This window comes from Larus michahellis, chromosome 6 (genome assembly GCF_964199755.1).
Source record: "Larus michahellis chromosome 6, bLarMic1.1, whole genome shotgun sequence".
Classification (NCBI taxonomy): Eukaryota; Metazoa; Chordata; class Aves; order Charadriiformes; family Laridae; genus Larus; species Larus michahellis.
In genome coordinates, this window is record NC_133901.1 from 21263291 (window position 1) to 21288797 (window position 25507).

At 45.4% G+C, this 25507-nt stretch overlaps 1 protein-coding gene across 2 annotated transcripts in view; it reads right to left on the minus strand.

The window, feature by feature from the left end:
* The window catches only part of EPHA4 (EPH receptor A4), a 107240-nt gene extending 82794 nt beyond the window's left edge, over positions 1–24446 (minus strand). For both annotated transcript variants that reach the window (XR_012587458.1, XM_074590381.1), the window contains exons 1-3: positions 24290–24446; positions 23333–23400; positions 18213–18876 (exon numbers count right to left, since the gene is read on the minus strand). Coding sequence is in view for 1 of the 2 variants with exons in the window: in XM_074590381.1 (XP_074446482.1) it covers positions 18213–18876; positions 23333–23400; positions 24290–24380 (823 nt within the window). In the remaining variant the exon portion in view is untranslated. The remainder of the gene's footprint in view (positions 1–18212; positions 18877–23332; positions 23401–24289) is intronic.
* Positions 24447–25507: the final 1061 nt, after the last annotated feature.

A 25507-nucleotide genomic window follows, 5' to 3' on the forward strand; every position in this document is an offset into this window, starting at 1 on the left:
TTAAAATAATCAATATGCATTCCATGCATATTTAAAGACATTTTCGTATTGTTTCTTTATAAAGACAACTTTGGCCCTCACAAAAGAGGCTGTTCATGGTGTTAGGTAATGCAGAGTATATTAATTGGGCAATACCTCACACTTATTTTGGAATGCTAATTCGGACAGACCCCGGCTCTTGCTGCGCTCACTGGTCACTTGCTGACTCTCCAGAGGGGTGGCAGTGAATTTGGAACACAACGGCTTGCCTGCGAGGTGAATTTCCAGCACAGCCGAGTGTCACAGTATAGCTTGAGCAGTGTCCCCAAACCACAAAGTCTGACAGGTTGAGATTTAACAACTGAGTTTTTGTGCCAGATGTCATCAATAGTTTGGGATCAGCTTTTAACTTTGGATGGAGGAAGAGAGTACAAAAATTAACTAGATGCTCCCTGCCCGTATCTGTCACCAAGCCTCTGCCAGGAATGAAGCAGCTATTATTCATTGCTTATGCAGCTCGTATCAAAGTTAGCCCTCGAACTCATGATATTAAAGAGTCTGTGCTACATAGTAATTTGGGACACCACCTGCCTTCAGAAAATGCAAGCAGGATGTTTAAGCAAATGGAACAGCCCATGAATCAGAAACCTCCACAGCTTGGATTTGAACAGAGGAGCTCAAAGCAGCCAAGGATTTGCATGAATGCCACTGCACCCTTCCTTCCCACTCACCCGCGGCCCTCCCCGAGGCCATGCCCTGAGCAGCGCCTGGAGGAAGGCTGGGGAGGGAAAGCCGAGGCAGCCCAAGCAGCACCCTGCAGTGCGAGCAGCTGAAAGGAGCAGAGTGGTGCCCCTCTGAAGTCGGAGGTTGCTAAGAGCCCACGGCTCCAGGATCAAACGAGGCAGCCTCGGGCTTCTTCTGATGCGTGCTCATTGGCACCGGCTTCTCAGGACCATAAAACCTAGGGGGCCGCCCTCCCTGCTCCTGGGACTGCAGGTGTTGACTCAGCAAGGCTCGGGAGCTCCTGGGAAGAGACAGGTTTTATAACACTTCCAAATCCACTTTCTAGCAAAGCCCGGTCCATAGGCCCACTCCTCTCCATCCCTGCCCTGCAATATTTTTCTAGACCAGGGCCCACGTCAGTCAACTACCCATGCTATCCTTAACAGTGTAAATACCTCAATTTGCCCAGCTTATTTTGTCGCAGTACAGACACAGCTACACAACATGGCTCGCAACACTACCTCCCCTCCTATATTCACCCTTCCGTTGCCTTCCTCTTTCTCAAAATGAAACTTTGTTAAATCACCGCAAAATAAATGCGGAGAACCAGAAAGACACTTGATTCCTCTAAACGCTTTCCACTGACAACAGACACATATTTTTGGTGACTTAACGTTTTTAAAAGTTGAGCACTCACGTGTCGGTTTACAACAGCCCACTTTCAGTTTTTTTACTATTTATGTACCTCGTTTTTACACATGCAGAGACACAGAAATTCATGGAGAAGCTCCTGCCCAGCCAAAGCTGGCCCGGCCCAGCCCGGCCCAGCCCAGCCCGGCCCGGCCCAGCCACCCCCCAGGTGAGGGCCTTGGGCCGGGCACCCCACTCCCCCTGGCCCCCGCCCCACCACCCCCATTTCCTGCTGCTCCCTCCCTGCTGCTATGACATTCCCAGCAAGAGCTTTAAATAACAGCCCGGGGTACAAAAAAGAGTGACTAATTCTTTACATTTCCAGTCATACGCAGGGATTTCCTAACAGGCAACAGCACCCACAAGCCCTTCCTGCAACACTCTATTTAACAAGACATTTTTCTGTGGAAAGGTGTTCCTAATCATATCTTAGGGCAATTAGAAACCCAAATTATCTTTCCCTTTCTCCTCCCAGTCAGTGGCTGGCCGTGCCCCTGCAGCGAAGCCGCTGTGCAGCAGGAGAGGCAGGGCTCCCGAGGAGCCAGGAATGGGAATGAAGGGCCTGGGCACGGGCTTGGGCAGGACCACCCTGCAAAAGAGAGCTCAGGCAGAAACAGCTGGGCCAAAAAACGATGAAACTAAACAGATAAGCAAGAAAGACTGACTTCTAAACAGGGACCAGCATCCCAGGGGTCAGGGCAGGTGACAACTTGAGGGAGCTGGGGCTGTTCAGCCTGGAGAAGAGGAGGCTGAGGGGAGACCTTATCGCTCTCTACAACCACCTGAAAGGAGGGTGTAGCCAGGGGGGGGGTCGATCTCTTCTCCCACATAACAGGTGATAGGACAAGAGGAAATGGCCTCATGTTGCACCAGGGGAGGTTTAGAGCAGATATTAGGAAAAAATTCTTCACAGAAAGGGTTAACAAGCACTGGAACAGGCTGCCCAGGGAAGCGGTGGAATTGCCATTCCTGGAAGTATTTCAAAGAGAGGTAGACGTGGTGCCAAGGGACATAGTTTAGTGGTGGTTTTGGCAGTGTTAGGTTGATGGTTGGACTTGATGATTTTAAAGGTCCCTTCCAACCTATAGAAGATTCTATGATTCTACATCAATATTCAGGTGTTCAGTGTTTTTCAGATTAGGTTAACTGGAGAGGTTCTAGTGGGCAAAGCACCTTCATCCCCCTCACATGACAGAGTGAGGTCCTCATATCAGGTAATAGGGTCACCGTAACCTTATCATATTTTATTGCCATATTTTATTGCTCTGGTATTGCAGAATAACACATTCAGACTCCTGTGAGAGCACTACAATAGTCTTTATGAGTTAAGAAATTTTAAAATGTTAATACTAAAATCAGTAGGATTTCTCAGCTAAAAAAAAAATACACTTCCAGTTTATTAAAAACTAAAACCCTGTGATTTGCTAGCACTCACATAATTCAAATGAATAATCCTTCTCTGGCACTTCACTAAGCTCATGAGTTTACACTAGCGAACAAAATGAGTGCTGTAGGTTGAAGTTACTCTTTGATCTGGTAAATAAATCCATAGTGAATTCAGGTTCAATTACAGCATTTAAATTTATGACCTCTCCAGTACTGTAACAAGTTAGTGACAAATGCCAGTTTCATATAGAAAACATGCATTAACATGCACGAGCTACAAAAAAGAAAAATCAATTGGTTCTATACAGATGTACCAAAACGTACTTTGGCAGTTTTATACAGTCTTTTACCTGTATTTGTCAATACATTTGATTGCAGTTCTAGTTACTACGAACAACCTACTGTTACAAAGAAATTTCTAGTTTGGTATACTGAAAAGTAAAATTTGCTTTACTGATACTTGTGTGTGCGTACTTACATGCATATTCACAAATGCAGTCGTTATTGCCGAAATTTCATTTGCATGCAAAATACCTCTGGTGCAAATTACCAATAACATAAGGGAGCCCATGAAATGTTAAAGACTTCAAAGGATGAGAGAAAATCTATTTGCATTTTGGGCCTGATCCAAAGCACATTAAAGTCAAGGGGAGTCTTTCCATTGGCCGCAACAGATGTTCTGACTCGAGGAAGTTTTGATGCAAGTTATTGACATAACAGTAGACCAGCAAGACCACAAAATCCACTTTCTGAAGAAGCCGAAAGTTAACTTTGCTAAATACTGATTTACTGCTTTTCTTCATGGCAATTGTCTCTCAGCTTCTCCTGGGACAGTCTTTGCTGTCTCCCTCTGTCTGCGGCACATCTTTCTGTTCCGATACCCCACATTCATTCCAGTTTTTACACCTACACATTCTTCTCTCTTGGCGATGGCTTTTAAATTCTTTCTCACTCTGCAGATACTTAACTTTGTAATAGTGATATTCAATTCCACAAAAGTGACTTATGAGACAAGTACCTATAAAGGACAATATAGGAACTGCCAAAATATGTTTTGATAGATTGCTACCTATAGAGCATACAGATATCAAGTGCTTTCAGTCTTTGAAAAACTGCTAGTGGTTCTCATGACAGAAGTAAACTGCTAGTCGCTCTCGTCTATTTAAGAATAATCAGCTCAATCAATATTGCTTCAGCAATCTCTGTTCTATTCCATCAGTGTTTTTGTGCAACTTTTCATTTGGCCTAAACATAATAATGCCTTCTACACCAGAGTAGAGAAAAAAACCTGTTCACATAAAGGATGGAAAACACGATGTGGTAAAAGAAAACAAGTGACTGGACTTGCAACACTGCAGGTACCAGGTAGAGAAATAATAGCAAGTTTATTTAAATAAGCTTGAATAATTTATTCCTTTTAGAAAGGAACATTCTTCCTGGCGTGACCTCAAAAAGAAATTAACTAGCAAAAGGAGCATTTCTCTAGCACAAACATGATTAACAAACGCCATATCTATTCTATATGTCTCACCAGTAAGCAAAATCAAACCCACTGCAATTGAACAAGAAAAATGTACTAGGACGTAGTGTACATTTTTCTTCCTCTCTATACTTCAAAGTCATAAGCACTCCTCATATTTCACAGTAAAAGGTTTTATTTCTTGGTTCCCGCAGCTCAGGTAATGATATCGTAACTCAAAGGTGGTGCAAGGCTTGCTATAGCTCTGACCTCATAAACAATTTTAATATCCCTTCTCCACATCCCAACAGATACGGGACTGCACCTGAGCAGCCAATGCCTCCTCAGCAGGTACCTGTTTATTCAACTTGTAAGCGAGCACATGTGCTGCACATTAAAACCAACCTGGATGCAAAGAGGAGGCTTCCGCCTGCGTGAGGGAGGCCATCTTTCAACAACCTGAGATAAATTTGCCAAATATCTGAGATGCGTGGGAGGGAATGCGAAATTAAGCCAAAACACAGCACAGACTCACAAAGCAAGGCACACAGCACCACATCTGCTACACACATCTACTCTGGGCTTCTTGAAGTGTTAGAGACAGCGTGTTGTTTTGGAGCGATGAAAGCACCACTGCTGCAAACGGGGGCGGAGGAAGGACCCAGACAGAAGCAGCATTTCTGCTTGTCTTTCTGGGCGAGCCAGGAACAGGTAGAGCTCCTCGTGGCTGCTCCGCAGCATCCCTGCCATACCACATCATTACCACAGGCTCAGATGAGGAGGGGACACTAAGGCCAGTAAAATGAAGCTACGAACCTCATATGTAGAGCCACAATCCTTTGGAAAAGCCAGGGCCTGTTCAGTGTCACTCTGGCTCTGCAGAGGACGGGAACAAACTGATAGAGATGTATCCAAGATGCCTAATAAGGGTTCCAGTTAGCTGAAATTAGCAGGTTAGTTAACTGGAAAACTGAAGTGCAGGGAAAGAGCTCTAATAGCCAAGAGACCTCTTGGGAAGAAAGAGTTCAGGAGACAGGATGATCAAGTCTCTATTTCTAGGTCAGACCTCAAGAGCTACCTTTCAGCTGTAAGATGATGGTGATCCCATAGCAACTGTTCAAGAGTATTTACCACAAGAGATGAGGCTGGAGATGACCCCAGTTAGTCTATTCCCCTGCCACACAGGAGGATAACCTGTACTTAAACCATGCTACTAGATGTCTAACTTATTCTGAAAATCCTCCAATGCAGAGATTCCCCCACATCCCCCAGCAATCTGCACTGGCACCACAGACCTCTGTGATTATGATTTATTCCCCCTCCAAGGTCTACCCTAACCACCTCCGTTTGCAATTTAAGCCTGTTATTTCCTACACTCTTACCAGATCCATCTTTACGGACAACTTCTGTGCACCTCTGGTTAAAGAAGAAAGGTGAGAGACATTTCAAGATCTCTTCGACTCTAAGCAAGTCCAAACTTTGAACTCCTTAAAGCGAGCTGGACAGTAAGTACTAACTAGGCAGGAGGCACGCCTTAGTCTCTTAAGCCTGCACAAGGGCTACAAATCCATCAATCAAGGTCTGGACTAGATAAAAAGACACCACCGAGTATTTCAATTAGTTCCTTCTGGAATAAGGCCAAAATACACTAAGTTGACATGAACAGAATAGCACCCATTACTTTCTGAAAAACCTCTTTGAGGGACAAATTGAGAAGTGTTCTCTTAAAGAAAATTTATTTCCCCTTATCACATGTACTTACTTGTTATCAAAGGTCTGCTTGCAAGATTCATGATGCTGAGCTGAGGGCAATAAACAATTTATTTTGAGAAATCACATCCAGACTGAATGAAGGTATAGGAATTATAAGCTAATACAGAAAGAAGAGGCAGTTCAAATCAGCACCAGGCTATGTTGGCAATATCAAACATCAGTAATGCTTAATAAAATTAATTTTATACCAGGCTTCTGGTTCTTCAGAAGATTTTTACTAAAAACAACATCAAAAAAGTATCTGGAAGAGGACAGGGGTTATTCTTCAAACACAGTTATGAGGTCTGATTTTCTATTTCTTGGCACAAACTTATCCATGGCCTCAACACCGTGGCTGATTCTGTACAAGGAAGGTATGGATCAGGGTCCAAGCCTACAGACTATGGAAAAAAACTGCTGGGAAACAGTAACAGCCTTTTTCCAATGCCTGCCAACACTATGGCAGGGGAGAGGAGGAGCTTTCATCCTTTTCATCATAAAATGTGCTAGGTAAGTTGCCAGAGTACCACATTTCCATATTTGCTCCAGATTGTTTTATAATGGGCAAATTCTGCCCTCCACTAGACTTTGAAAACCCCTACTAACTCTGTCCAAGTGACACAGGTATATTTGACCTAATTGCATTTTAGTGCCCAAATAAGGTTCTTGCACTCTAAGATGAGACAGGCAACTTTTTTTCTTTGCCCTACCCACAAGTCCCTGTGACACAATACTTCTGACATATTGCAAATTTCTGAAGAGCTATTCCTTCCAAACAAGTATCTTCCTTGTTATTTAGCTGGGCCAAAGGGCAGTTCACCATCATTTATGACAGAAGCACACAGACAACTGAATAGCAATTACTCAGCATTTGTTAAAACGAAGGCCTCACCTTTAATAATTGCACAGTCACATTTCTTTGCACAGGGTCAACCAGAACTCCGGAAGGGAGACTTGCTGATTGACACAAATATGTCTGTGTTTCAAAGGGCAAACTACAAAGTCAAATAAAAGGCAGTGTTTGCACAAGAGTGAACTTAGCCATTTGGCATTCTCAAAGAGCTCGCCAATCCCACGGAAAAATGTCTCTCCTTTGCTCTGCTACAAGGCATTTTCAACTCAAACTTTAATACAGGTGTACGGAGAGGTCAAATTACCATGATCCCTGCAGAAGGTTAGCTAAAATGCACAGCCACAAGGAAGAGGCGTTCATAGCGATCTTTAATGAAGCAGAGCAACACGGTGGGCAGAGCTCCTTCTCCCCAGTATCCCCACAGTGAGCTGGCAGCTGCTAAAAACTCAGTGCAAGTTAGAGCTACAGGGGGTCCTCCGATTGCATGGAAGGACAAACCAATGTCCAAGCAAACAGGAAAGTCAGAGAGGACACCTCCTTTCTCACACTTTCGTCCCTGATTACAGTTCATCTTGAACTAAGAGGACCGGCTCTGCACAGCCACTCTTCCAGTGTGGCCTAACGGGAAGGAGATGCAATACTTAATAAGGTCACGTACTGCTCTTGGGACTGCCCCATTCCTGTTAAGACAAGGGCAGACCCCTGCAGTGCTGGATCAGACACATGGTGCATCTCTGACAGCCTCCATCAGAGCCAGTACTGCTCTTTCACAGGGGACAAGGTCTCCTGCCCCAGCTGCCCTCCTTGGCAATGCTGCCGCCATGCTCAGTGCTTCTTTCCCTTCTGCTGCCACTACACACCCTGCTGCAAGTCACTGAGTGGATTTTGTTCTCCTTTCTCTCTCAGATTCAAGTGCTCTATCTATCCTAAAGCCATAAATGGGTGTTTTCACAGTGCTCACAACCCTTTGAGCTCACTTTCAAACTATTGGGTGTGTTGAACTCAAGGTTACCAAGTACGTAAGTTCTGAGTACCAAGTGCATGCCTTCAAAGAGCCACCAAGAATTTTAAGGTGAATCAACTAAATGGATAAAGGATCTGCACATGGGTATATTCAGCCAAAAAGGATGGAAATAGTCTCACCGGTGATTAGCAATGCACCTTAAGTTATACACGCTGACTTCGCCTCTTAGTTGATTCCTTTCAACTTTCCTCCCCACGTAGACAGGCCTTTGAACCTCAAAGCATTACAAAACAATGTATACCATCAGCCACATCTACATGCATGCATGTGCACGCAGCACACACTAAATTGTCATGTCCAGCCTAAAGTATTGGATCCACTATTTTAATCTCGCATGGGTTTTTGGAAGTTGACCAAATTTGCGTCAGCGTGGCAGAACTGTGCTTGGGATTAGCACACGAGAATAGTTTCTAATGTGCCATGGGAATGACTTCTGCAACAAACTGCAAAAAAAAAAAAAGTTCTTTTGCATTAAGTGTAACTATTGCTACCCTGAGATTAAATATTACCTGGAAAGTACTCTCATTAACTGCAGAGTCGTTGATTAATGAGCAGGTGGAGTGCGTATAGGGACCTGGTCCTGATTTCAGCTGTCTTATTAGCTCTACCCTGGACACTTCTGATCACCACAAAAATAAATGAGGAAATCCAAGAACTAATTATGAGTGGACAAAATGTGTCAACCTAATAACTGTGTTACAGTACTTCAGAGATTAAGGGGAGGCTGGCAGATGCACAAAATGCAAACACTAAAGCCACTAAAAGGGAAGAGCAACAGAATTCAGCTATCTTCTAGCATCCCTGGTGCGCGGGACCACAGCAAGCCTCTCAAGAAATAGTCTCTATTTCAGAATGGCTCTGGCGCAATTTTGACTACTGCAATGGTTTGTTCATTGTTTTAACATTGATGGACACAAGAGGGACCTTCAATGCTCACCCCAGTCCCAAGGAGAGGTGGCGGGGCTGTCTCTCCCCCCAGGGCACAGACATTGAGCACTGCCCAAAGGCCCCTAAGGGGGCACTCAGAGCACTGGAGTTTGGCAACCAGAAAGCCAAGGGCACGGGACATCATCCCACCCAGACCTCCCGGAGGGTGCTGCTGCAGGTTTAAAGGCACATGGGCTGGGGCTGCAGATCACGCACTGGGGAAGCCAGAACCATCTTTTTTGGTTTGTCGGCAAACAGAGTTCTATCTAAGCATCTCCTGCTATACTTATCCAGCAGCTGCTGCCCCCAAGCATTTCTGTGAAACGGTAGGGACTACCCACACACCCTCCTTTTAATTTGTGTTTACTTGTCTCTTGAAAAAGCCCAAAAGAAATCTTTTACATACACTAGCTAAGTACAACAAAACTGAATACTCCAGCATCTGAAGAGGAGTTCAGACAACTTGTGCCCTGTGATTGATCTCCTTTTTCTCCCTACACTTGCCTTCTAATCCTCTCCATGATTACATGAGCTGCCTGATCTTCCCAAAGCTGTCAATTCCCCCGAATCCATTTTCAAATGGCCATCCTTGAAACAGCCTGGGCACTAGATCAAGCTGTCTCAGCTTGATGCAACCCACGCCGCTATTGATGGCTCCCCTGAAACGCATGGATGCAGCTGGCCAGACCCGAGCAAGGGTTGTCCAGCCCCAGCTCCGGAGGAGTGCAGGGGAGGGGAAGGTATTGATCCAGTCCTTTTAACATGCTAATTTGCCCAGTGGCTGCTTCAGTCATTGCCAGGCTGGACACTTCAAAAGGAAACTGTTTTCAAAGCAGGGATGTCTTTTTCAACTGCAGAAAACACTTAAAACTGAAAACAAATGAATTCAAGCACCAAGTTCACAGAAGCGCTGGTCGGTATTCTTCTGCTCCCCAGACAGAGATGTTTGATGTATGGAAAGACAGACTTGTTAATTAATGCTATTAAAATGTGGCCTGGCAAGAAGCCTCTGGGATTTAAAATGAGAAAATCCACACCCTTTAAGCACACACTTTAATATAGAGATAGCCCGTATTAGTATCAAAAAAATTCAGCCGTAACCTCTTCAAGTGTTCCACTGATTTCCCCCACCACCACTTCTCAGAAGAAAAGTAAAATGTAGTTAAAATTAAATTTCTGTAATTCAATTTCTGTAATTCAGCATCAACACTGGAGAACATTTTGGCCTTTCTTAACATTGATAATGGGAAAACAAAGCCAATTGTTCAATCCCTTCAGACTGCTGAGAATGCACGGCGAAGGCCAGACAAAACCCTCAGTGTGACAGAGGCACTATTAAAATATTTCGGAAAGCAGCAGCGTTATTGACTAACGCCTTTGCTACCAACACACAGTCTTCGATCCCTGGCTAAATACAATGTGAGAAATGGATACAATGACAGGATTTAATTAACGGTCTGCGGAAGTACTGAAATACATTATATACACAAGATCTGTAGACAGAACAGAAATCAATCAAGGGGTTTGCATCCCTGTTTGTGGCTCACATCGTGCTTCCAGTAAAACCAGAGACGAGCTGTGAAAACCAGGAGTGCTCTCCGAGCTCATCTGAGATAACGAGTTGTAGCTCTGACCCACAGCATATTACCCTGCTTTCAAAGATTAAAGAGCCAAAAACTTGAATTCCCCTTCAAGTATGTCACTATTTCCAAGGCTAAAGTCAGCGTTGGTCAGCAAGCAAGAAGAGCTGATCCCAGATGAAAGAAGAGCCTCAGCCACCGAGCTCAGCTTGCTCCTCTGGACCCTGGACCATTGCAGCTGCGACCCACCAAGCCAAGCCCTGGCTGCACCTGCAGCACCAGCCATCCCCCTCCACAAGGGAATTCGGGATGCTGCTGACCTCTAACTCCTGGCCACAGGGGAAAAAAAAAAGCCCCTCAGAAGCCATGGTAGAGCATAGGCAAACAGTAGGGAGCAGACGGCCTCATCGGAGCAAACTTACTCACTGAAACAAGGCACAAAGAGATAACACCAGAAAATACGAACAAAATGGAACTTGTTTCCTTGCCACTAAATTGCTAGCTTTATGGGACTTCATGCTGAACGGTATGAAAAAAAATCCAATTTGCTTTGAAGCGCATTAGTCTAACATCCTAATTATTGTTTACATTGCCATTTGCCTTCTATTAAGAATTGAATAATTACCCAGCGCTCCATAGTTTAAAAATACAAGCAAACAGGATTATCTGGGTAATTAAGACACTGTACTGCAGCTCTGTACTGTGGCTGTACAAAGTATTCACATATATGAGCAGAAGCAATAGTTATCGATTGCCTTAGTTGAAATGATGTTTTAAGGACTTCCAGCACGCGAGACGGGTAACCCATTAGAGAAAGGTGACCAATGCCTTTTGACGAGCGTGGAGGGAAGAGAAGCTGTCTTGCAGCTGGAACACTAAACTGAGTCTTCCCTCTGGTCCCATCTCAGCCACAGACATCCTTTCTGCCTCTGGGAAAGCGACCTAGTCTTCCTCCCTCTGTCCTCTGCAGTACCAGAGCATCCCTCCTCCTCCTCCTTCGCCCAGCCTGCTGAAACCCCCGCCTCTCTGCAGCCTGTGTCCTGCAGCACCAGGCCCCCAGCAAATATGAGTCTCGTTTCCGAGCACACCTCTTTTAGTGTGTATGTATAGATGAACTTAATCTTCACAGATTTCTTTAGTGAGATTTAAGCCCATCCATCTAAAAAAAACAAAACAAAACAACCCCAACCCACCAGCAAACTGAATTTTCTCTAGGCATCCATGAGGAAATGAGCCAAAGCAAATACCAACCGTACAGTTTAGCTTTTTTTTTTTTTTAAACCTTAATAGCCCATCCATATTGTAGTTTAAACAGCATGACCTCCCCTTCTGGATGACTATTAGGACAAAAGCAAACTTTTTGCACGTTCCTTTGTTGTTTTAAAGAGCCTTTCCTCCATTTAATTATGCCACCAGGTTTCACACTGAGCAGTTTACTACCCCTGTGAAATTACCTTCAAGTTAAACACTAATTGGACATCCAAGAAAAACGAAAACCCCCCACAACCTTGTTTTTCCTTCTGGTTTCTTATAGGATGTCGCCCCAACATCATCAGGGTCCCAATTTCATACCACTGATTTATAAAGACACAAAATGAAAACCAGTACTTTAAAGAAATACAGTGCATTCATGGAGCATGTGTTCTAACTTATTTCAATAAACCTTTCAACAAATCCGTTCTGAACAAGCCTGTGTTTCGGGAGCATTTAATGAGCCTCAGCTTTATTTCAAGCCAAAGGCAATTTTAAATAAAGTTGAAATAAAAAAAAGTTAAAAAGAAAAGAAAGCCACTAAAACCCAAAATAAAACCAAGTAAGAGTTCTTGTGTAATCATGAGGCTTAAGAAAGCAGAACTTTTCTCACAGATTATTTTCTTTCAATAAATAAAGACAGCAGTTCATTTGCGCATGTTTACCCAAGTGCTACCAGCCCCTTTTCCCCTTAGCGTCAAACCACAACCGTAGGCCAAGCCCATCTCTGCCACCAGGCCAGCGAAGCGAAGGGCACTACACCAGGGTCAACTCAACACATAGAAAGTGTCATAAAATGTAGTGCTTTTTCCATACACATGTGTGCACGCACGCTTCTAGCCTGGAAACCCACCTCCCAAGATGGTCATTGCCCCAGCTGAGGTTGTAGCTACAGAAGGGCCTCACAGTCACTGGTGGACATCTAGAGAAGATGACACCCAAAGGCCTGCAGCTCCACCAGACATAAGAAATGGTGCTCCGTGCACCTCCAGCCATCATTTTACAAATGAGGCCAGGGTTTTGGAGCATAGCACTGTCCCACACACCCGCTTGCTTGGGCTGCGGAGATTGGGGAAAGAGTCCTAGTCAAGAGGAGACCTTGGGATACAAGGAGCACACTGTGCAAATATTACACTATCTCTTAAACAAAGAGATAAAAAAAAATCAAAACAGAATCCATTTGCATAAAATCCAAATCTTTGAGCTCTGCATAAACAGAAGGAGATTCTGGCTGGTGTTTCCAAAGGAAGCTCTTATCTCCTTTGTGAAATGGGGAAATGGGTGTGCTACTTTGCATGAGGGTGTATACAAAAGATGTAAATGAGGAATTTGCCGCATGCAAAAAGCAAAGCGGCCGACAGCTGCCAATCCCCATTCACAGGGAGAGCTTCCTTAGTCTCCAGCAGGAGGAAAGAGAAGGGAACCAACATGTTTGCTTCCCAGGGAGGTGAAGCAGGCTCTGAATATTCATAAAATGGCCATTTAGTCATGGGAGTGTTAATTGTCTCTGATTCACAAAACTGTGTGACCTCACCTGCTCCCCACAACATATCAAAAGGATGTGGCATAAATGGAACGAAACCAGATAAGATATTTATCTCACAATTTTGGGGGGCTTTTTGATGCAGTCTCAAAAGACTGAAGCGTACTGCTGAGCATTTCTTTAATCACTTCTCACAAGCACAATAAAGACCAAGCTCAGCGGAGCATATTATTAGACAGATAATAACCCCTACCCAGCCGACTTCTAACTACTGAAGTCATCACACACAAGATGAGTTGTCTGAAAAGTTTTGGTTTGCCTTTTTTTTTTTAAAAAAAAAAAAAAAAAACCAAAAGCAAAAACAAAAACAAACCCAACACACATAAAACAGAAGATGGTCTCTATGCTCCACAAAAGTCTACCCAGACCTGCCATGAAATTAATACCACTGCAACAACTCATCTGGATTTGATTCCGAGGGCCGTGCTTTTTACCAGTAACATGCAGAATAAGGACTAGATATTGCTCCCCTGTGCGCCAGCTGTCAGGAATTCAGAATGAAGCAATCCCAGCCTTTCTGCAAGGGACACATGAAGGGACAATTGCTTGACAACTGTAGCTTGACTTCTGAGGGGGCCAGGGAGCCGGAAAGTGATAAAGAGCCTGCAACGACGTTTAAATGGAGATCTTTGAAATGCACTAGGTGGTAAAAAAAAAATAAAATAAAAAAAAAAGTCACAGAGGGAGCAACCCTTGGAAGATCTATTGAGCTACATGAGAACATAACATAACCAAATCACTCCTTCAGCAGAGAACAGAACCAACTAAATTTGGTTCAGACAGACTGTGTTTCAGTATCGCTCCCATGCCCCTCCTGGTAGCTTCCGTGTTCTCAGCTCCTTTTAAAACGTAACATGTTGAGTCTGTGCATTTTTTTTTCCCTGCCAAAAATAATCAACCTGAAAAAAATCCTTCTGAAATTTCAAATCTGCAGACTTAGTCACCCTTCTGATTACCCTTTTGTGCAACCAGACTGTTCATCGATGCTATTCTGACAAAAAAAAAAGTTGTCTATGACTAAAATGGAAGAGTACACAGAAATTACTTTACTTCCCCACCCCTACAAAACCCACCATCCAAAAATCTTATCTCAGAAAAAAAAAAATGTAATTAGACTGTAACCTTCTGATGTAAACTGAACTAACTGCTGCTCTCAATGATCACAGCCACTCTTCAAAGCCTCCAAGATAAAAAGAATCTTATCATTCAAATTATTACTTCTTAGGGATGCTCTTATCAAAGTTCGAAGGAAAATTCTAAAAACAGCAGTGATGTGAAACCAGGACTGAGCCATATTTTAAATGACACTGGATTTTCTGCCAATTGGCCAATTCACAACTCAAAAAAGCAAGTGTAGATGAAGACAAAGCTGTTGGCTCTCATAACCTTTACAATATCACAGTAAAAATCTCAACTGTCTCACATATTTATACTAAATGGCAGGTCTAAAATTGAGATTTGTAATTTCACAGCATCAAAATCATCACAGATGGCTACAGTCTATTGCTTCTTTAATCTGTCTTTTTTTCCTTCCTGCTTGTTTTCCCCCCTCCTCCTCTGATTTAAAAAGATATGCATTTTATCATAAGGAAATCATAACTAAACCGAAACCACATTATATTAATATGTAACAAAACAATTTACATAACAATGATGCATACAAGCAAAGTTTAAAATTACTTTATGTCTCAACTTTGCCCTAAAGCACTAATTACCTTAGCCTTGAGATGTGCCACTAGTTGGGCTAGTCATGTTCCATCAACAATATTCCACATTTATGCTCTCCTAAATGGATAGCCATTAACACAGGAGGTTTAGGGAAAAATAAATAGTAGTAAGAAAAAAAAAAGCAACTTGGGGTTTTTTTTAGCATCAAGTTCACAGCTACAAATTCAGCTGTAAGCAAAGAATCGGTGCTCACCTAATATTTCTACTGATCAGGACCAATTTTGTGGAACCACTCCTGTGACACACCTGTGAAGGTTCCCAAATAAATATGGATTAAATATTTGGCTCCTTTCCCTTTCTGCCTTGAGTTTTTGCATTTATACATACATATATAGACACACACACACAGATTATCATCAATAAAGTCAGCGGAGAAAAAAAAAAAAAGCAGTCAGCAGAGGGACAGTTTTTTGTCATCATATTTGAACACTTCCATATCACCAACACAATTTTTAAAAATCCTGTTCAAGGTCAGAGAGTCATTAACTCCCACTACAGGAACCACTTCAGATGTGAAGTGGCTCCCCATTACGCTTCCCACACACACATCAGAAATTAGGCTGCTCAAGGAAAATGTATTATTTAAAAACCAGAAGGCTGAGTGAACTTGAAGCAGCTTTTAGAGTAACCCCAGCACCAGCTGGTCCGTCCCAGCACCGTGCGGCAGGGGCAGGTCCCAGGAGAGGACAGAGAGCTCCGACGTCTCCTGTGGATCTCCCAACAAGTGCAAAGCCCCGATCCACTGGCCTAAACTATTTCTGCCCACCGAGCTTTTGTCAAACATTCAAGATCTTAATCAATCCTAACTCTGACCCTAGGATCACAGGGGAAGATGGATGAGGAAACGGACAACCTCTGACCTTTCCTTGTATTTGTCCTGCCACAGTCAACCTATTGAAAAACAATTGGGGTGGAACCTGCTCACCAGCTCCAGTCCCTGCCCGGCACCCTTTCACAGCCTTTCCCAAACTCAAAGTCTCTCCCCCCCACTCCCAATCCTCTGTACCAAAACCACAGGAATCCTCCTCACTTCATCCTCCTCCTCCCCTCCAAAAACCTGCTGGAGCAGAACATTTGCTGAACGATGAAGTTGAGTGGGGTAAGAAAAGGGGAAGCCTCATTCAGCAGTGTCAAAGGCCAAACTGCTTTAACGGCCTCGCTGGAAACCAGAGAGCAAGATGCATAGTTCTGGTAAACTTCATGAATTCATGAAGAGGAGCTTCCCAGTAAACTGTTCTGGCTGAAGAATGGCAAACATGAGAAGAGGAAACCACAAATAACCGCTGACGAAATGGGTTTAGCACTTTCAAATTGCATGCTGGCTCAAATCCTCTCAAAACGACTAGTACAGGCCAACTTCACTCTGGAGAGCCCAGAAGACAGAACATTTCTATCTCCTTTGTAAACACGGCATCATCTGATCTTCCTTTTCCTTGTGAAATGGAGAATTGGGTTTCCTGAGCCCAATCTTCCCCGGATGCAGCTGAGAGCCAGTAGGTAAACTGACATTCATCCTCAAGGTCTAGTCCAACACCACAAAAATAAATCAAAAAAGCATCCCGCTACCACCACTGCCCACCAGCAAAACCTCTAGAGATCTCCCTTGAACAACACAGGATTTGTTAGACAATTAGCTCATCACATCTGGGCCACTGACACCAAAAAATGGTAAATCTGTGTCAATCTGAGTGACCCAGTATTGACCCAAAAGGCCTTTAGGAGAAGGCGGAATAATCTCCATGCAATAAACCAAGATGCTTTTCCCCCCCCACCCCCATTCACTTCCTCCTCTCACAACCCAGGCTGTAAAGGTGTCAAGAAGCTTTCTCCAGAAGTTATCAAGCTATTAGAAAGTAACAGCACCTCCCCAGGCACCAACACCTCTCCCCAGCAGCACCCAGTCAGAACCACAGCCACAGGTTCACATGTGTAACGATACACAGGTTTTCCAGTTTCCATCTCACAAAGTTCCAAAAAAACAGAGTAATTCACCTGAGACACAATGCCCTGTCATCATGCTGCTCATCTTTCAGCCCATGGTAATTTTGTTACTGATACAGCACACTTAGGATTTTTCCACTAGAAACGAAGGCGGAAGTTTATACTTGGCGCTTCTTTCCTGCCAAAGCTTAATTTCAATGCATAATAATGAACTTCATATTGACTGTACATTACAATTTAAAAGAAATCAAGTAGGACATTCAAAAGTCATTGTTCTCTTAGGAGTCTAGCACAAAAGCAGTCAGTTACTTGCTCTGCTATCTTGTTGTCAGTCTCAAGATGAAGAAAATGACCTAGTGAAAACCGCACCAAGATGTGAAGCAAAGTCATCTGGCCCTCAAGAGCCTTTTCCAAAAACATGGGTCCAAATCCACTAAGGAGTTGAGCACCTTATATTCAGCACCCAGCAAAATCAAACTCACTGACCTGTGCAAGAATCCATTTAAGTTTGATCTTAGTTTATGCTTACATGAGCAAAAGTTTAGAAGCTGAGGCTAAAGATATTTTATTTATGCTCCCTTTTCTTCTTCCCTAACCTCTTACATCTTCTTTTTCCAGAATGAGGAGCTGAAGAGAAGATAGGTTTTGAAGGGTTTGGTTTTTTTCTTTTTAGGATAATCTGTCTTTTATACAAACTTTAATCCCTAATTCTGCAGCACACAGGATGGTGTGTGTGGGAGGGTGGGGTGGAGACTTTGAGCATTTCTAAGAGTATCCTAGCACCTCTATTATTAAGCTGACAATAGCGACCCTCTGAGAAATGAAAATATTTAACAAAGGCAGCAGTGTCAAATATCAAAGGGTTATTTAGTGCTAGAAATTTGCAACAAGTAAAACACCAAAGACTTCCCCTTCCCAAAGTGGGAAAGTAATCCAGCTAAAACTCCTGTTCCCCCCTCCCCGACCGGTTCTTACCCCACTGCATTATTCAAAGGAGACTTTGCCAGAATTTCCTGTGCTTAACAAAGTTCACTTCAGACAAAACTTTAAAGATTTGTCTCTTTAAACGATGGTAGCTCGACTGCGCTGTTTTGCAGTCATTCACATTTCAGTGACTATCGTGAGCCAATTCAAATTTAGGCGCCTGCTAGAAAATGTGTTTCGCCTTCTGCCTATTCCAGCATCATCATGTATTTTGCATTATATAATTCTTAGCCTTGCCACCTGGAGCTATTGGACTTCTTCATTAAACCCCTCTGTCCCACCGCATCCCACAGGGGCTGCTAATTACTGGCTTTACTCCATTTACTCTCATCTCCGATTCAATTACACATTCAACTAAGCCCTAATGAAGAGTACAATATGTCTCATCCTACCTTGGCATTCACCATTACGTTCTTCATAGCCAGCATTGCACAGACAGTTGCCAATGGGCACCAGCCATTCGCCATCTGCCCCACAGTACATTTTTGGCACATCCTTCTCTTCCGAGTTGTTGACGCAGGAGCCACGAACCTCCACCAGAGAGGACGTATCAGCCCCAGTAATGGTGTCTGGAAACTGTGCCAGGTTTCGAACTGTCAAAGGGCACTTCTTATAGAAGACACGAACAGACACCAAAGCAATGCAGGCACCGACATCCTGAAAAGCCAAGTAAAACCCTTTCTTGCTCAGTGGTCCCACATCCCGTATCTCTGTATTCAGCTTCATGATCCTGTCACCAATGTCCACCTGGGTGAAGCTCTCATCAGCAGCAATGGTGTCAATCTTGGCAAACTGGCTCTCTCGAATAAAACGCTCCTTATCATTGTTTGATTCGTAGTAATAAAGGTTGAAAGTCTCTTTGCAAGTTCCCATGACACCTGGCAGGCTGTTGCAGTCTCTTAGCGTGAACTTGATTTCAATATATACCCTTTGAGCCCCCTCACGGGGAATCCAATCAGTTCGTAACCAATTATTCTGACTGGGCTCCATCACATTGCAGACTTGATAGGTGCGGATCGGAGTGTTCTTCTCATCCATAATGCTTACTTCCTCCCACTGCAAAGAGGGAAAGGGGAAGAAAAATACATCAGCATTAAAAAGAACAACACAGCTTCACAACAAACATAATCCGCGCTTCCACAACTAACACAGAGATTGCGTTTTTTTCCATTACAGGAAAACAAAAAAAAAAAAACCCAAACCAGCAGACCAAGCCATAGCCAGGACCTCAAATACTTGGACCTTAAAAGAAGAATTTGTTCAGGAGAAACAAGCTCCAAATCAAGTAACATCTCGAGGAATATGCATGTGTTTTAAAGGCCCTCTGAACCAATCCAAGAATGCTCTCTCAACTTACTACGTTTATTTGCCCACAGGATCCTGCCTAGATCAGGGCTACACGCGGCACCTCGCAGACCCATAGTACAGCACAGACACTACGGTGTTTCCCCTGTGGCAGAGAAGGCAGGTAATGCATGGACCCCATCTTCTACACAGGAGTATCAAGCAGTGAGATCGCATGACTCAGTAAGTAACATCCACATTTCTGACATCACTACCACATATTTTAAACTCTTAAACCACCCCTCATTATTCCTCTAAGCCGCCAACTACTTTCCTGGGCTAGCAATATCCCAGCCACACTCAGCAAATAGCCTTTACTTTGGAGCTGGGCAGAAATATCTGTCTACAGAGAACGGGGTCCTTGACTTGGGTGGCACTTCGAGGTGGAAGGACAGGTAAGGAGACAACATCATCAGTCTACCAGCAACACTGACATAACTTTGTTATCCAAACTTTCTTATTAGTGGGAAGGCGGAAAAATAAGGACTATCGCACATGTTGTCCCAGAGGAAACGTCAGGAAATAGCTAAATTCATGTTCTCAAAAACCCAAAAAGGTTAGCAGAGTGGGTAAATGCTGAAAGATGAGGGTACCAGCATGCTTCAAAACTCTCACACCCCTCAAATCAAGTTCAGGCCTCTTCAGACGCACCAAACTAACAGGCTACATAATTATGAAACAATACATGCAGACCAAGGAAGGTATGGAAAGAAGAGATCTGGCCCTAGTTCAGCAGTTCAGCATCATGAACAATAAAAGTAAAGCATGTATAACCAACAGTTTTGAAAAAAAAAAAAAAAAAAAAAACAACTGTATTATCATAGACTGTATTATCATAGATAGAAGAAAGTTTATCATAGTGCTGTCCTGGTAGGGAGAGGGAGGGAAGAAAGGGCATCGGGGAGACAGATCTTTACAGCAAAAAAAAAAAAAAAAAAACCAAAAACACCACACCAAACACAAACCCATAGCACTTCAGTATCAGAAAAATCCTTCTTTAAAAAATAATATATTAGATAATGCTATACTGTCTGGGTTTGCAGGCAATACAATGAAGCATATAAAATTATCCTTGGAAAACAGTAGTAACTTTAAAAGAGACTTCCCAGAAGTGCTTTTCAGAACTACCAAAGCCGCGGCTTTGATAAACAGAAGCCTTCTTAACGTTAAGGGGCTTCTTGTATAATATCCTGCATTCTTCTCACAAGGATTGCTCTTATGCAAGTGATTTTTACTTAAAAAGATTCCAGCTTAGCTGAATCCGTTTATAGAATGACAGTAGTTAGCACCATGAGTCACTAGGAGCAGAAAGAATAATATTTTATTTGCTGCCTGGAGATAACTGCAAATTAAAATGAAGGAGGGGGGAAAAATCAATACTCAGCATGTCACTCCTTTTCACAGAAAAGGAAAAAATAAATCTTAAAAAGTCATCTATCAATGTAAAGTGTAACATGGTGTTAGTAAGAAGACAGAGTTGTTTAATTTACAGCTGCCACACCGCTAGTTTACTGTTACAAGATTGTCTTTATGATCCATCACTTTCTATTCTGCTTATCTTCAGGCTGTCTACGCTACCTATATTGTGTGTGGTACAAGAGAAAGGAAGAAGCAGAGGGAAATAATACTTGTTGACGGGATTTCCTTTAGTGCATTCATACAATGGAGGATGCTGCTAGAGGATTCAATAAAGAGACCGCTGAGGTCAACAGACAGACTGCAACTAAATTCAGCAAGTTTCAGATCAGGTCCTCAACACAACCCTGTCTCCTGACAAACAAGCAAATATATAGAGCTGGGTTTCTTATTTCATAAACGCACATACACAAAACAAACCTAAGCACGTCTTACTGCCGGACCTGAAAATAACTACAGCCCAAAATTTCCAGCCACTGTAAGTGATTTGTAACTCTAAGCATGTGGTCAAAGCTGTAACTTCTTGCTTTCAAGCTGAAATTAACTTTTATAATTCAACTCTTCCCACGGTTTAATGACGCAGAGTAAACCATTCTGGGCGCAAAACCTGCTTTTCAACTGTAAAATGCAAGAGTAAATCATTAATTACATTTATAATGCAATTCATTAATTCCTCTAGGGCTACTATATATTTGATTACTGCTAGTCACTGCTAAATGACTATGTTTATCTCCAGCCCTTCTTATCCACACAACCCTCACACCTCAGGAACTGCGTGGTATACATCTAGAAAAATACCCTTTTTAACAGACTATAAGGTACACAACGGTTAAAGAAAAACTAGCACTGAAGGACAGAATCTTCCCAGGAAGATAAAGGAGGAGTTCATTTCTGCTGCTTGAAATAAATCTGCAGCATATGAAGTTAAAATAAATGCTTTCCAAGCACTGTATCTCAGAGACAGACCATGTACTCTTAAATTTTTCACTACTGGCTTAAAAATAGAACACATGTATGTAGGTTTAGTGAAACGAGTCACGTCCACAATAAGAGCAGGCATTTTCCTTCTTGAGCTTGCATGGCGCTTTCAGAGAAAACATGGGGGAAAAGGGGGAATCCAACCGCCGTTAATAATACACAGCTGTCCTCTGATCACCGATTCTACTACCGACTTATTAAAACTTGTATTTTAGGTCCTATTTTAATATACAGTGTAGATACCCCTTGGAAAGCCGTATGAAAGACCTTGTCTCATTAACTGACCTTTCCAGGGTGCAGGATTAAGAAGGAAGCCCGACTCTCAGCGAGATAGAGCTGTACCTTTCCACACTGTCAAAAGATGAGGGCAATTGCCTGCAATCAGCAGCGAACGTGCACTGCCGGCGCTGCCAGAGGCCTGCCAATCACTTCCCCGCTCTTTGAAAAAACCGAGTTTCGGGGACAGCACAGTGTGCTCAGGCAGAGCACAAGCCAGGACTGTAGTCAAGTTCACCCAGAACAACAATGGGGGAGCAAAACAATCCCCCACTCTCCCGTGTTATGGTTATTCAGAGCTTATGCATAATGCATCACCAGCCAACGCAACCTCGGATTCCTTCCACTCACTGCTGTTTCCTTAGCTCTGCTTCTTCTAATTACAAGTGGGAACGCACACAAAAAAGTAAATTTGTAGGCTTCCCGAAGAATCCAGTGCTTTGTTGTGCACAGGTCCTGATCTTTCAGCACTTTTATTTTTCAATCAGTTTGACTTCGTTACTTCTGCTTAAGCATACTAAGCTGCTTTACTCATTTAATATTAAAAGGATTTGAGGTGGGATGATTTTTATATTAATGTTTAGTCTGCATTGCTGGCATTCTTCATAAATTGTTCACTTTAAGAAACAAAAAGCCTTTCTAATTGCTTATTACAAAAAAATCCTAAGAGATCCCATGAAGTACAGTCTCCACCAGATCCCACCAACTGCAGAGTCCAGCGTTCTCAGGCGTTTCCCACAGAGGCCCCGGGCACCCTGCAGGATGGGGCACCGATGAAGGAACAGCAAGGTGCCCATCCGCTAATATAAAGCTAAATTAGTAGAGGTATCCTGCCTGCAACTTACTAAGCAAAGCGGCTCTAAGCCCCAGCAATGCATGTGCGAATCTCTTAATGTCATCACATCACCACGGGGCAATGAATTCACGCGATCTTCTCCTACAATCGTCTCTTTGAAAAGTACACAAAAAGAAACTCCAAGGAATCGCTGTTGAGCACTGCGTGCTTCAGTTTATTTGTTCAGACATCAAAACATATGATGTTTACAGCCTGCAATAGGACAACTGTCCCGTCACGCCAAAAGGTCTATCTTGTATATTGATCCCTACTCCTTCATCCAGAAATAGAACAGCAATTGCCCTGAACATCTCCCAGTCGAGACGGCCCACAGATATAATAATTACAGTCAAGAATGCCAGTTCAGTCGCCAGATCACGTTTCTTGTTGGTATTTCAGTTTTAAATAGGCATCTAAGCCCATGCCTCAACCAATCTCCTAATTCTGAAACCTCTTTTCTGCCCTTTTGGTTTCCACTTCTTCCATGACAGAACTATCCGAAGGGAGTATAGAGTTTCTCCAACAAAGAGTAATTCACTTGGTAAGCCAGGGAAGAAATCTGACCTCCCCACCACAATCAACAATAATCGGGCCATTAGGACTCTCTGAAAGTTACTAATCACCCCCTTTACGCTTTTGATCAGACAGCGGTTTAAAACTTACCCCTCCTTCCAGCGGACTTGCTATCCACCCCAGCTCTCCCTGAACTGATCTGGAATCCAGCAAGGTAACTGCAAAAGGTACAAATAAAATAGATTAAATTCCAGCTGCCAAAAGGCAATATTAAAATAAACCGTTTACCTGAGCGTTTCCATATGTGTGGAGCATGATCGCATCCACCTTCAACTTGAAACGTTATTTCCGACCGCGCCAATGCCTTAAATAATTGGAAAGTCTCTCTCGTAGCACTGAGGGGCCGCACGCCCGTCCCCCCGCGGGTCAGAGCCGCTCGCAGGGCGCGGAGCGAACCGCGGATCCCCCCGGCGCCCCCGGCAGAGGGAGAGCGCTCCCAGGGGAGAGGCGCCGGCCGGCAACGGGGCGCTCCCGCGGGCTACACCGCCTTTTCCGCCGCCTGGGAGTTACCGATCCGTGCAACATCGCTACTTAGGGAGACCGCGGGAGTCGCCCAGTCCCGGCCGGGAGCGGGGCCGCGCACCGAGAGACACGGCGGGGGCTCCCCGACGGGGCCGGCGGCGGGCTTCCCCCGCGGAACCGCCACGGAACTGTCCCGGGGACGGGCTGCGGCGCCGCCGGGAGCTCTCGGGAGAACCGGTTTCGTGAGCCGCTCTCCTGGCTGGGGGCCGCCCCGGCGCCGCTGGCGGGAGCGCTGCACCCCCGTGGGACGGGACGGGACGGAGCGACCCAGGGGACCGGCGGCGGTGCGGAGGGATGGCGGGGGCCGCTCCGCCCCGCGACACCTGCGCCGCCGCCACGGGTGGCCCCGCGGGGCACTGCTTTGACGGGTCAGCGGCCGCCGGACGGCCGGTCCCGGCGGCGAGGGGAGAGGCGGTGAGAGGGGGCCGTCGCCCGCCGTCCGCCCCGCGGGGCGCCGAACTTTCGCGTCCCCCCCACCCGCGGTGTCCCGCCGGGGGAACGCGGAGCCCGGCCGCAGCGCCTCACCTTCGTTGGCAGGATAGACCCGGGAGCCGGTGACGGCCCCGCAGACGCCGACGAGGAGCGGGAGGAGGGCGCAGAACGGGACCCCGGCCATGCCGCCGCCGCTCCGGCCGCTCTATCCCAGTGGAATAACTGCCTACATGCGGCGCGCGGCGGGCGATAGACATTGCCAAGGGGGCGGGGCGCCGCCTGCCCGTCACGCCGCGCCCGCCAATCGCCGCCCGCTCCGCGCCGCCCGCACCGCCCCGGCCCGCCCCCGCCGCTCGGCGGCGCGGAGCGCGGGGCGCGGGGCCGGGCGCGGCGCCCCGCGGGGGGCTGTGGAGTGCGCAGCCGGCCCCCCCGCGAGCGGGAGGAGGGCGCTCCGCGGGGGTCCTTAACATTGACAGTGTCCGAGCACAAAAAAGTGACAGAAAAAGGGGAAAAAAAAAAAGAATAAGTTGGGAGCTGCCCTCAGGCTCTCCCCTGGTGCGCGGAGCGGCGGGGGGAGCCGCAGGCCCGCCGCGCAGAAGGGCCCTCCCCGAGCCGAGCCCGGGGCGGCCCCGCAGCCTCCCGCCGCCCGCCCCGCCCCGCCGCGCGCCACTGTTGAGCAACAGCGCCACCTAGCGGGGGCGGCGCGGCCCTCCCTGCCCCGTGCCCCGGGCGGGGGCGTGGGGGGGCGCGGCGGCGGTCACCACCGGGAAACGGGGACCCCAGCAGCGCCGGGGGAGAAGCGGGCAGCTCCCGGCGGAGCTTCCCCGGACACAGCAGCGGAGGACGAGCGCCCCGTTTACCTCGAACATTAATGCCTTTATGCACAGGGCAGCAGCCGGGGACGGGGGTAGTTTAGGGAAAAGCCGGGGGTCGGAGCGAGTCCCTCTGAACGCTGGAACGGGCGCTGCCGAGACCCGTAAGGGCGCACACGCTCCTGCGTGCGCCCCCGGTGTGGAATATATACGTACAGAGACCCCCCAGGATCCAAAGCAGCCGAGTACCGAACAGCACCTGTACTGGCTGATGCCATTGAGGCGTATTAATTTTAACAAAAAGTACGTAACTACATCTCTGCTTCGCTTTGACCACTTTGACCGTGAGAACATGTATATGTTTTAACTCCCTAAACGCGTATTTACAATAAACGCATAGTTTTTAAAAGTCGGCTCAGCCCTCGGTGTCAGCGTGTACCACTGTGTTCCCTAAACGGCCCGTTTTCACAAAGCCGCCCCCCGGCCTGTCAGCAGCAGC